This window comes from Rhincodon typus, chromosome 30 (assembly GCF_021869965.1).
Source record: "Rhincodon typus isolate 14 chromosome 30, sRhiTyp1.1, whole genome shotgun sequence".
Taxonomy (NCBI): domain Eukaryota; kingdom Metazoa; phylum Chordata; class Chondrichthyes; order Orectolobiformes; family Rhincodontidae; genus Rhincodon; species Rhincodon typus.
In genome coordinates, this window is record NC_063361.1 from 12,956,669 (window position 1) to 12,969,430 (window position 12,762).

The 12,762-nt window shown below is 38.5% G+C and overlaps 1 protein-coding gene across 1 annotated transcript in view; it reads right to left on the reverse strand.

The window, feature by feature from the left end:
- The window catches only part of eftud2 (elongation factor Tu GTP binding domain containing 2), a 45,500-nt gene extending 40,273 nt beyond the window's left edge, over window positions 1–5,227 (reverse strand). Inside the window, exons 1-3 of the mRNA XM_048614532.1 lie at window positions 5,081–5,227; window positions 2,258–2,365; window positions 546–705 (exon numbers count right to left, since the gene is read on the reverse strand). Of these exons, the coding sequence (XP_048470489.1) occupies window positions 546–705; window positions 2,258–2,356 (259 nt within the window). The 5' untranslated portion in view covers window positions 2,357–2,365; window positions 5,081–5,227. The remainder of the gene's footprint in view (window positions 1–545; window positions 706–2,257; window positions 2,366–5,080) is intronic.
- Between the last annotated feature and the right edge of the window lie 7,535 nt (window positions 5,228–12,762).

A 12,762-nucleotide genomic window follows, 5' to 3' on the forward strand; every position in this document is an offset into this window, starting at 1 on the left:
TAACCAAAGGCCACCAACATTTATGTATCTGCAAGAACAACTTAAAATATTTAGGCATTCATTATGTTATATTCAAATTTATTTAGCATTTTAAGAAAAAGTGACATTTAGTGTTAAAGATAATCAAACTTTTCTGACTGAAATTATGTTACTGGCTATTCAAAAAGTAACCAAAATGTGACCCTGACTTTAAGCCATCACCTTGCATGTAAAAACTGTGGACAAGTTTACGATCAGCATTAAATTAAGCAACCTAAATTTGTATTGCATTTTTAAGGCTTGGCATTTCAAGACAAAGCCCAGATGATATCTATTTTTCTTGTGAAAGCGGTTTTCCATTAAGTTAAATTAATAAAATCAAATCAGTTAAGCAAGTAAAGACTTTTTTTTTGTGTAGAATGCTAAAAAGTCTGGAAGAACTGAAGTAGAGAGGTGAGAATCAGTTGTAAAACAATTATGTAATCGTTAAGAGTAAAGCAGGGGAGTTAAGAGAAGAATAATCCAAAACCTGTGCATATCACATTAATTCAACTGTATCATCTTACCTGTGAGAGGTTGAGTATCTTCTTCTTGGACAATTGTCTCTACCTCAGGTCCATACACCTCTTCTGCTGTGGGGTAATACTTCTTATCTTCGTGCAACACCACCTCCATTCCAACGTTATCATCATCCTGATCTCCAGCTTCTTCTTCATCGTCCTCCTCCTAATATAGTCAAATTAAAAGCACTTTTAAAACAGCTCTTGGTATATTAATACAACAACTTTTAAATATTTCTACTCAACTTTTATGGTTGCAAAAATAATATATAAAATGCTTGTGTTTTAGAACGTCTCCTTACCTTTAAGGTAAGAGGAAGGACAGAAAGGGTTAATAATATTATAACCTGAATTGTGCTAACAACAAACTTGGTGGCTTCATTGCTAAAGCCTAAGGTGAATTGAAAGAGAGGTCTGGGCTGTCTTACAGTGAAGAAAATGCAAGGCTTTCACAACGATATGACAACCTAAACAGGCATGCTGACAACAGATAGACAATTAATTTCCAAGCTTCAGGAATATGTTAGGAATGTCAGCTTTTGTAAATGTTTATACTTTAAAGCTGCTTAATTTCCTGATAAATTGGAGTTATAACTATTCAACATTTCTATTCAGATCGGAGCTTGTGCTCTGATTGAAGAGATAAAGTTTAGGACAGTTTAAATGTATCTGGTAATTCACCTAGATTTGGCCATAAAGAGAGACCGAGAATCTCAAATTTAAGAATAGGTTTGGGCTGTTTCCTACAGAAGTGTCCACTTAAGGGATACAGTAAAGTACAAGCTTGACAGGGAATCTTCCAGTCATTGCAAAATTTAAATAGAGGATCTATTCTGTAGTTTAGAGTATAAGTTGAAACAGAAACAACGTTTATTCAATGTAGCTTTCAGATTTTAGTACAAAAGTCTTAAAACTTGAAACCTTGTCATATGATCCTTGTCAGTCATTGATTGGAAGCTCACATTTATTTTTCAAAGTTATCAGCCTCTACTCATAACAGTTGGAAATACAATCTAAAAACTATTTTGCACAATTATTGTACTTGCTTCAAAGAACAACAGTATTACCAGAATATTATTTGCCTAAAAGACTTAATTCATTTTCCCTTAGTCACCTGTGTTCTGCACAAAACCAAAGCCGTGGCTTATAGCATCCAATAAGCAAGCAGCTGAAGTGCAATATCATGAAAATCGTAACGCTCCGCAAAGTGGGTTCCAGTAGTTTCTGCACTTCTGTCACTTAGTCCATTGAAACAGTATTGAAGACCCTTCCATGTTTTAAAGCAGCAAGATCAGTTTGCATTCAATTTCCTCATCCCTAGAAATTAACTGTATTGTCAAATATATGGAAAAGGACTGAAGCTGTGCTAACTGTGTTTATTTTAAAGAAAAGGTCAGGAGGCCAGGGAATCAGACTACTTTGGAGCAAGGTTAATAGTGTTAAAGGACTCCAACAGGCACCAGCTAAGATTGATGTTTTATAGCTTAAGAAGTAATAAACTGCATGATGCAAATTCAACAGCCATTTCTTTCAAACAGCAAAATATGAATTAAATGCACATACATGACGAATTTAAAAGCTTTTTTTAAAAGTGATTCCAAAACAAAACAAGGTCTATCTGAAAAATAATTGATGTTATTTTGGCATTGTCAAGATAAATGCCAAAAAGAGTTGTAAAGCTACTTGGGCCTAAAGTCAAACGTTGAAAATAACCTTACCTCATCTACATCATCTTCTCTAACTATCCCATCTTCCTCATCAGAATCCAACTCCGGTCCAATATAGTTACCAAATTCATCGTACAAGTCTGTATCCATGATGGAACTCTGAAATTCAAAGACAAGTTAAATTTATGGATGCATTTCTAAACATGCATTAAACCCCTTTTACTGTTTTAATCAGCTGAATAACACATCAAATGGCAAAACACAGAAGGATGTAATTTGGTCCATTGTGCCTGTATCAGTATGGGGATTGAAATATGTTGCAGAATTATAGTATGTTGCAAAAATTCTGAAATTTCTGTATGCATGAGATGGTATTAATGCATTTTTAAGTAAATAGGTTAATTCTTCTGCTAAACTAGTAATGAGGAAACAATTTAGAGGAATCCATGAAGCCCTCGATTATTATTCCATAAAGACAATTCAAAGTCCTGGTTTATATCTTATTCAGGAACCATGCAGGAGGTTCTTCTACTTTAATTTTCCCTAGTATTCGACAAACCCCACATAAGATGTATACTAATAAAATCAAAGCCAAACAGCAATGGTAACGGACTGGTAAATAAGAGGGAAATATTTAGTTTTTCAAAATATGAACAAGAAACTGCCGGATGCAATTAGAAGTTTCCAATCATGACTGAAGTGTAGTTCATAGATGGCCAGTCAGTCCTTTCCTTGACATTGGTGTACTAATAAATAGACAAATTTGAAACGCAAAAGATTTGGAATACTTCAGGACTATATTTTTACTAGATCCCATCCTAGGAAATCAAAACTGAGGTAAATAAAATAGCAGAACATGAAGCTTCTGAAAACAGAATGCATTTTAAGAGAACAACAAAGCTTTATATAATTCTTTTAATGTAATAGTAAGGTACGTTACAGGAGTGTTATCAAACAAAACTAGACAGAGTCGTGAAAAGTTATCAGAGCAGACAACCAAAAGTTTGGATAAAGGTAGGCATTAATATACAAACAAAAAAGTAGATTTCCAGCACTGACAATTTGACTTTTTAACTTCGAAATTAGATGAGTTTCGAGCAGTATGAATCAAATTGGTGAAAAATTGACTTGAAATTATTCTGTATTTCATGCACTGAAACAGTATATAAAAAAGACTATTTCACCCATCATGCTTGCGCTGGTTCTTTGGTAGAATGTTCATCATCCCATTTTGCCCCATAGCCCTGTTTCTACAATCCAATTTTTAAAGTTATTATTAAGTCTGCTTCCAGCACCCTTATATTTCAGATCACAACAACTTGCTTTTTAAATGTGTCTCCTCAAGTCTTTTTTGCTAATATTATATCTATGTCCTTGGTCATTCATCCTGTACCTCTGAAAACAGTTTCTTATTATCTCCTCTTAATTTTCTGGGCTCTACGGAAAATAAGCCCAGCTTCTTGTGTCCAATTAACATCCATTCTTCATCAGTGTAAAAGCAAAATACTCCAGACTTTGAAGGGTTGAAATAAAAGCAGAAAGTGCTGGAGAAATTCCGCAAATCTGGCAGTATCGATGCAGAAAGAAGGAAAGCTAACATTTCAAGCCTGATATGAACTTTCTCTGTGAACCAAATAAAGTTACATATTACACAGTTATTCTCCCCAGAGATACTATCACAGCTTCCCCAACACATTGTTTTTCTTTAAAACTAAATTGGTGAGTCTCTTCTACATCCTTTCCAAGGTCTTCTAAAGTGTGGTGCTCCAAACTGAGCACACAAAATACTTTCACTATGGCCCAATTAGAGAGCTTTTCCATAACTCCCTTGGCTTTTATAATGTAGGCCTTGATAAATAAAGCAAGGATTTGACAAAGAAATACAAAGCCTTCATCAAGACCCTTTTTGTTCCTCTTTCCCCACAAACATTGAACAAGGTAGATTATACAGGGGAGGCAGGGACTCTTGTGGTGCAATGGTAGTGTCCCTACCTCTGAGCCAGGAAGGCCTGGGTTCAAATCTCACCTACGCCAGAGATGAGTAGTAACTTCTCTGAATAAGTTAACTAGAAAGTATCTACATTCTGTATGTATCCTGAATGATGTGACATGGATTACTGAAGAATTATACCACAGCTGCCTTGAGTAAGGTGGGGGTTTAGTGTGAAAGGGTGCTGGAATTGGAGAATGACTGACATCTGCAACACAAAGGTTGTACAGTGGCTCAGTGGTTAGCACTGCTGCCTCACAGCTTTCCACCCTTGGGCGACTGTCTGTGTGGAGTATGCACATTCTCCCCGTGTCTGCGTGGGTGTCCTCTGAGTGCTCCGGTTTCCTCCCACAGTCCAAAGATGTGCAGGTTAGGGTGGATTGGCCATGCTAAATTGCCTATAGTGTTCAGGGAGGTGTAGATTAGGTGGGTTATAGGGGGATGGGTCTGGGTCTGGGTGGGATGCTCTGAGGTTCAATGTGGACTTGTTGGGTCGAAGGGCTTGTTTCCATACTGTGAGGATTCTATGATCTATGATGATCTAAAGTAATAACGGCTTGTGCAGAACTGCTTAATCAGTTAGCACGAGGGGTTCTTGTGGTGCAGTGGTAATATCACAACCTCTGAGGCAGGAGGCTCACGTTCAAGTCCCCGCTGCTCCAGAGGCGTGTAATAACGTCCCTGAACAGGTTGATAAGGAAATATTTACAACATGTTAGTTCCAGACCCCTGTGTTACTGAATTCTGGGATTGGAGGGAGAGAGGGAGGGCCATTTTGGAAGGCGGCGAGGAGGGAGTTTCTATCAAACAGTAGCAGCCTCGATGATGAGGGAAGGCAGCAGCTCAATCTCCAAAACCCGAGCTCTAATGCCAGCTAGACTTACATTCGACTCCGGGTTTTATCCCGCTCTCTCCCGGTGTTGACTCCGGATTTTAACCCACGCTCTCTCTCGGTCTACACCTCGCTCTGACGAAGGAAAGCGACTGCATGGCAACCGCGCGACACTCACTCAGGAAGGACCCTCATTTTGTCCGGCGCAGCCGCCTGTCTCCAAAGACAGAAATAACTCCGCGAGAAATGTCTTCAAGTAACTCTCCGATTATACTGTCAGACATTAGTAAAAGGAAGTGTTGTTCAAGGTTTAAATGAAAGGTAGGAGCAAAAATCAGGCTGTACGGTCATGACCAGTGATAGAGCCTTCCTGCACATAATCCCTGTTCTGCTGAAACCCTTGTTTTCAGGAAAAATGTTCCCCCCACCTCTTCATTCCCCCATAGACATTAATCTTAGAATTTCTGAAGGAAAATAAGTTAACATTTCCAGTCTAATATTACATAAAGAGCAGTTTCTTTTCTTTCAACATCTGTTTAGTACTCTGAGGTACAGTTCAAAATGACAGCAGACTAATGATAGGAACAGAGTCGAGCATCCAAAACATGCCAGGCACATAAACCGGAGGTTGATGGATCAAAATTAGCCTCCGCTAGGTAACTGCAACAGTGAATGGACGCGCTCTTTCATCCACAGCAGCAGTCAGTGTAACCCTACCTCCAGATCAGAAGACAGTCCCACCTGCGCCAGATGTCTGAACAGGTTGATTTAAAGATATCAATATTTCGTGTCAAACACGACGAGTTATTTGGAAAGTTCTAGCCCCTTTGTATACCATAGAGGCCTTTAGACCGCAATCTTGCCCCCTTGTGAGTGGAGCAGGTGATGGTGGTGAATGGCCAGATACAGATCCAAGCTTGGCAGAGAGCTGGGAAAGTTTGAATTAAAATTTAGGCTCAGAAATATTGACTGTAAAACAATTGGCTTTTTTAAAAAATCTGGTTCATAAATAGTCATTAGGAGAGGAAATCTCTCTACCCTCCTCACCTGATGTATGTAGTCTATGTGAAGCTGGACACATAGAATGACAGTTGATTCTTAACTGTCTCTGAAATGGCCTAGTAAAGCACTGAGTTCAAGAGCAAATAAGGATGGGGAACAAGTTCTGGCCTTGCCAGAACACACTCACATCATGAAAGTTTTAAAAAAGGCCTGGATTTAGTAGTCATTGTAGCACCATGCCTTGAAAGATGCATGTTGAGAGTGTTCAGAAGTCCCAACTTAGAAGGAGCAATTAACCTAATATATGGAATGCTGCAAAAAGGCCCCAACTCTGAATTGGAGTCAGACCTGAACCGACCCCAACTAACACTCCTCTGACCCAACACCTTCACCACTTGATTCCCTCACCTAACCTTCTGTCATCCTAGCCCTTCACCCACCTGCCATCCTACTCTATCACCCACCTAACTTATACACTTACTTTCTCTCTGTAGTTTGTCCAAATGCTTTGGGACCTTTAAATCCTGAATTACAAAAGTAAATAGGGGATGCGGTTTGATCTGCAGTCCTGATCCCACACTATGATGGAAGACTCTAGATTGTTTACATGGCACATTTGTCAAATGGACCAATTTGGAAGTCCGGGTCAGAAATGTGGAGTACCTTGGGCAAAGTAGGAAGACGGGTGTGGAGTTGCAGTCCGAATAGATTGCCACGCCTCAGATGATGGAACTCAAATGTTCTTCGCTGTTATATTCAAAGGCTCAGTGAAGTCCTTTTCCTAACACAACGTCTCCCCCATTCACTCAGTTTTAGCATCCACTGTTCTGTACAACCTTGATCCTCCCGGAGCTCATTCCTAATAAGATATTTGAATTCTGAAATATGACTACCCTTCATAAAGCAGGGCAGAAAGATGTCTCTCCTCCTGCACTGGTGAGTCATGTTTTGGTCGTCTTTGCGGCTGGGCAGGCTGATGGTAGCACATGTACTGGTTCAGGCACCAAAGGTAAAAGGACTGTGCAAGAGGCAAAGCAGTCTCCCACTCACTGCCAATAAAATATAGGATAAATGGTATACTGGGGAGCCAATGACCAGGACAGAGGTTGAAACGTAAAGTTACAGGATGATTCCATAAAATGCAGGGCTTTTTTTTCTCTATTCTTTCATTGGACGTGGATTTCCTACAATGCCCCATTTATTGGTCATGCCTATTTGCCCTTGAAAGTGAGTGACTTGAAAGGCCATTCAGAGTGTTGTTGAGAGTCAACTACATTACTATGAGCCTGCACTTACGTGTAGACCAGACCAGATAAGGACAGCAGACTTTGTTCCCTAAAGGACATTAATAAACCAAGTGTGTCAATCATCCATGTGAGTATTTGTGGCTGCACCAACCTCTAGTTTATCCCACAAACACATAATCATAGATCTTGGTAAGTGCCAATCTGTAACATTTAGTCATTGACATCTATTTACACTCACTGGTAGACCAATAAGCTTCAAACAGACCAAAGATAGTCATTCACCAACTGATGGTCCTCCATTGATTCTTGTCTCAGTTTGTGTCCCTTGGAACACCCTCTACAACATGGAGTCCATCATTACAGAGATGATTAGGATGACTGTTGAGAGAAACTATTGTGTCTTGTCCTTGATCTTCAGGCGGGGAGACTCTGCCAAAATAGGAGAACATTACTGCAGATGCTAGAATTTGTACTGAAAACAAAAAATGCTGGAAATCACAACGGGTCAGGCAGCATCCGTGAAGAGAGAGCAAGCTAATGCTTTGAGTCTAGATGACTCCTCATCAGAGCTGATGTGAAGTGTGGAGGGGACAGCATTAATACAATAGTGTGGGAGTGGAGTGCAGGGGGAGAAAGGATGCTGATAGTGCAAATTAAGTGATTGGAATGTGAGAGTGGTCTCTGATCACTTAATTTGCACTATCAGCACCATTTCTCCCCCAGCACTCTGCCCCCACACTATTGTATTAATGCTGTCCCCTCCACACTTCACATCAGCTCTGATGAGGAGTCATTTAGGCTTGAAACGTTAGCTTGCTGTCGGTCCATCGATGCCACTGACTCGTTGTGATTTCCAGTATTTTTTTTTCAGACGCTGCCAAAGTACCTCTCTCCAAAGCCAGGCCAAGCTCAAGAATGTTCACACATGGATCACTTTCTATCACACTATTTGGAAAAGATAACTTAAGGAGATTATTGGATAAGATACACAAGTTGCCATACAGTTAACTATTTTTAAGATGCTACATGCTAAAATACTTCTAAATGTTCAACATTATTGCAATGTGTAACATAAAGCAGATTTTACAAATTACGGGACCCAAAGATTAAATCAATTGTATGTTGAGGAAATTCTCATTGCAGTAAGCCATTTCAAAAATCAACAGTGAAGAGCTAATCACAAGATAAATTAAAACAAAAGACAAACTTGTAGTCCATTGCAAGTCTTTCTTCTGAAATATGCATAACAAAGTCTTCCACAAAAGCAGCTAGTCATTTTCTACATTCATTTTGAGTTTAACTGGCAGTCTTCTGCCAAATTGTTCTTCCTGTTGATTATCTTGTTTGTAATGAAACACTGTGTCACTTTTCATATATTTCAACCTGTGCTTTTTGTCATTCTGGCCAGGTACAGAAATAACATTATAAGATAATTGTCATTCTTGACTTTATTTATGTGTGTGGTGCCTGTTTGAGTGGATTGTATGCCAGAGCTTGAGCTGTGGTCATTTAGGATAACCCTTGTTGTCCAGTTGCCTCTGTCTGATTTGGAGTGATGGCTCAAATGTAGGTGGCATGGTGCACTGCCACATAATGAAGGCATTATGTCTGCTGCCAGAATATCAGGTATTGAATTGTATAATGCATTGATTTCCAGCTGGATGTTGAGGGAGTTGAATTCCTTTTCTGCAGAGTTGTCATGTGGCACAAACAGAACAGTTTGTGTGCAGTTCATGCATCATTTGGAAACAAACAATCCTTATGAAGCTGCTCCATCTGCTTAATCTGGCAAGAGAGAATGAAATATATTCAGCTTTCTTGTAATCAAGAACCTTAACAATGTTGCATTTGAGTTGTGGAATAGGCTTGAGGGGCTAATAGGTCAATTTCTATTAATATTAATCTTTATAAGATCTCTCCTTACATGTCTTTTTTATGGCCTGAAGTACACTACCTTATCAAATGATTCTTCATAAAGCACATTGCTATACCAGGGATCAGCCTTGTTGCTTTTCTTGGCATTGGTTTAAGTCTCCTTATGTTCCAATACTGGGAGCGTAGTATTGCTCTGGGCATGTTTCACCAATGCATTATACAGCATCATCGTGACTTACAGAATTGGAAGTTAATAGATTTGGCAGTACAATCTGGTACACCTGCATGAGAGAGAAACGTTTGCTTCCTCTAATGAAAACAAAGAATATGAAAACTACAGGGGCATAAGAAAGCAGGAAATGAGATAAGTCTGGTTATTTCTTCTGCTAAGATACAAAATTTACTTGATTTTGTTTTCACATATGGGATGTGGGCATTGCTGATAAAGCCGAACATTCATTGCTCATCCTGATTTGACCTTGAAATTGAATGGCTTTGGGCTATTTCAGAGGGCATTTAAGAGTCAACTACATAGGTATGTGTCTGGAGTCACATGTAGGCCAGACTGGGTAAAGCCAGCGATTTTCTTCCCTGCGGCTTATTGGTGTGTACCAGATCAATTCTTATGGCAATCACCAATAATTACATGGTTATCTTATAATTCCGGATTTTTAATGAATTCCAATATCACCGTCAGCCACGCTAGGATTCAAACTTGTGTCCCCACATCTTTAGTCTGGGGTTCTGGGTTACTAGTTCAGTAACATTACCACTGCACTATGGCCACTCCTTCATAATCACAGACTCTTTTAATCTCAAGAGCAGGATTGCCCTCAAGAGCTTCAGAATATCTCATTTGCCCTTGAACGCATAACTTTGCATGTGTACCAGGTTTATGTGCAGCTCAGGAACCATCAAACATCTGCTTTAGTCATGGGTTTATTACACAAGGTCCCTATTCAGATGGAACAAAAACAATTACTGATTCTTAGGTTCGTCAAGATATCAAGTCAGTTCATTTGAACCATTATAGAATAAGAGAAATTCACAGACAGTTCTGCTCATTGAAACTTGTTCATAATGGACACGTTCCTAAATGATGCATTGTAATAAATAAACACTGCAGATGCTGGAGAATCTGAGATTACAAAGTGTAGAGCTGGATGAACACAGCAGCCAAGCAGCAACAGAGGAGCAGGAAGGCTGACGTTTTCGGCCTAGACCCTTCTTCAGAAACTATTTCTATATCTATTTCTATATAGTTGCAAATTATTTTATCTTTGACGCAGTTCTCATCTTTGTAATTATGGTAAATCATGTGACTTTTGGTGTTGGATTTACAATGGAGCTTTTTATAACATTTTGTAGCACGTTCTATCATGTGCTTTTGCTGACTAACAAGGGGAATGTGAGAGGGCATAATAAAATCTTGCTGCATGTACGTTGGGTTAAATTTACATGCTCAAGACCATCATTATTCTCAGTTAGAGAAGTATAAAGGCCAGTCACCATTATGTTAATCTTATCATTCATCAAACAACTTATATACAAATATATTTATAGAAAACGAATGAAGCTTAGCCCAAAGTACAGAGCAACAAAATTTAAAGGAAAACTCACAAGCTCTATGTTGCAAAATAACTCATAATTTGAACAGATTGTCCCCACTGATTCTCATTCTATTTGAGCAAAATCAATGACATTTGCTTCATGTGCTGTCCGAGTGGGAGGAGCCTCCATTACAAGGTAACTTTAATTAGAAAGGAAAATTGCAGTCCTAATGATGGATAAGGTGAAGATTATCTCTAGTTCTTTTCTGTGTGTTTCCTGTGTGATACTTCTATATGATAACAACAGAAGGTCTACCTGCCAATTGGACTCTGCAAGATTCCACAGGTCAAAAGATGGTTATAGATGAAAAAAGCACCCTTTACCCAAAGACCAGAGGTAGAAAATGTCAGGACATAATGACAGGGTCAAATGAAGAAGAGCAGAAGGAAGCTCATATAGAATATAAAGGCTGGCCTAGATCAGTTATCAGAAGGGCTTGTTTCAGTGCAGTAAATTCTATGAAATTCTTTGCAGCGTCTAATTATTTCTTAAAAAATAACAGCAATTTTACATCCATTACTCTTCCTATAAATCTTTGTGGGGTAATTTGCAAAGTGAGCTCAAAGCCTTATTTGTGAGCAGTTTAAGAGAGGGAGCTGATGATAGAGGTTCTGATTTCTAAACATTTGATGGAAGGAAGTTACAACACATCCAAGTAATTAACAAAGGTTGTTTGGTCTTGCACTATTTGGTCTTGTAATCAGTTTTACCAGATGATACCAAAAATAATTACATATAAACAAAAATGAATTAAAAAAACATAAGTATAAGCACAAAGCAACCCATGCTTCTTTTCTGTACATCCAGTCAGCAGTTACTGAGCAACCAGGGAATCAAGCATCTGAAAGGTCATTTCAGAATTTGCCTGATTGTTAAGTGGATGGTAAAGTTCAAACAAGAACATTATCTTAAGCTGAATTGACAAGCTGACATAAATTACCATTAATAAAATACAAGTTTAGCATAATGTCAACAAATATTTACTTAGAGAATAAGTGCTCTATGTGTGATTTATAAGAACATAAGACATAGGATCAGAAGTTAGGCCATTCAGCCCATCGAGTCTGCTCTGCCATTCAATAATAGCTGATAAGTTTCTCAACACCATTCTCCTGCTTTCTTGTTTTTTCTCCCGCTTTTTAAGACAGAGATAGATAGGTTCTTGATTGTCAAGGGGATCAAGGGTTATGGGGAGAAAGTGGGAGAATGGGGTTGAGAAACTTATCAGCCATGATTGAATGGCAGAGCAGACTCAATGGACTGAATGGCCTAACTTCTGCTCCTGTGTATTATGGTCTTATAAATCATACATTGGGCACTTTTTCTCTAAATAAGTATTTCTTGACATTATGCTAAACTTTTATTAGTGTTAATTTATGTCATCTTGTCAATTCATTTAAGATAATGTTCTTGTTTGAACTTTACCATCCACTTAACAATCTGGCAAATTCTGAAATGACCTTTCAGATGCGTGATTTCCTGGTTGCTCAGTAACTACTGACTGGATGTACAGAAAAGAAGCATGGGTTGCTTTGTGCTTATAGTTATGTTTTTTAAATTAATTTTTGTTTATATGTAATTATTTTTGGTATCATCTGTTAAAACTGATTACAAGACCGAATAGTGCAAGACCGAACAACCTTTGTTAAATACTTGGATGTGTTGTAACTTCCTTCCGTCAAATGTTTAGAAATCAGAACCTCTATCATCAGCTCCATCTCTTAGCTAGTGTCTTAAACTGCTCACAAATAAGGCTTTGAGCTCACTTTGCAAATTACCCCACAAAGAATACACCCTATGATCATCCAGTATGTTATTTGTTTTCACCCTACCTTGGCCCATTTGTCACTTAATATTCACATACACCTTTGTCACCACCAGTCTAGTTTAGGCTCTCTAGATTGCTTCACATCCTTCATTACTCATCAGAAACCTTATCTGTCATGTGCTTAGTTCTACTTGCTCATTATATTACATTAATGTTGTGCCTTTGTTTAAA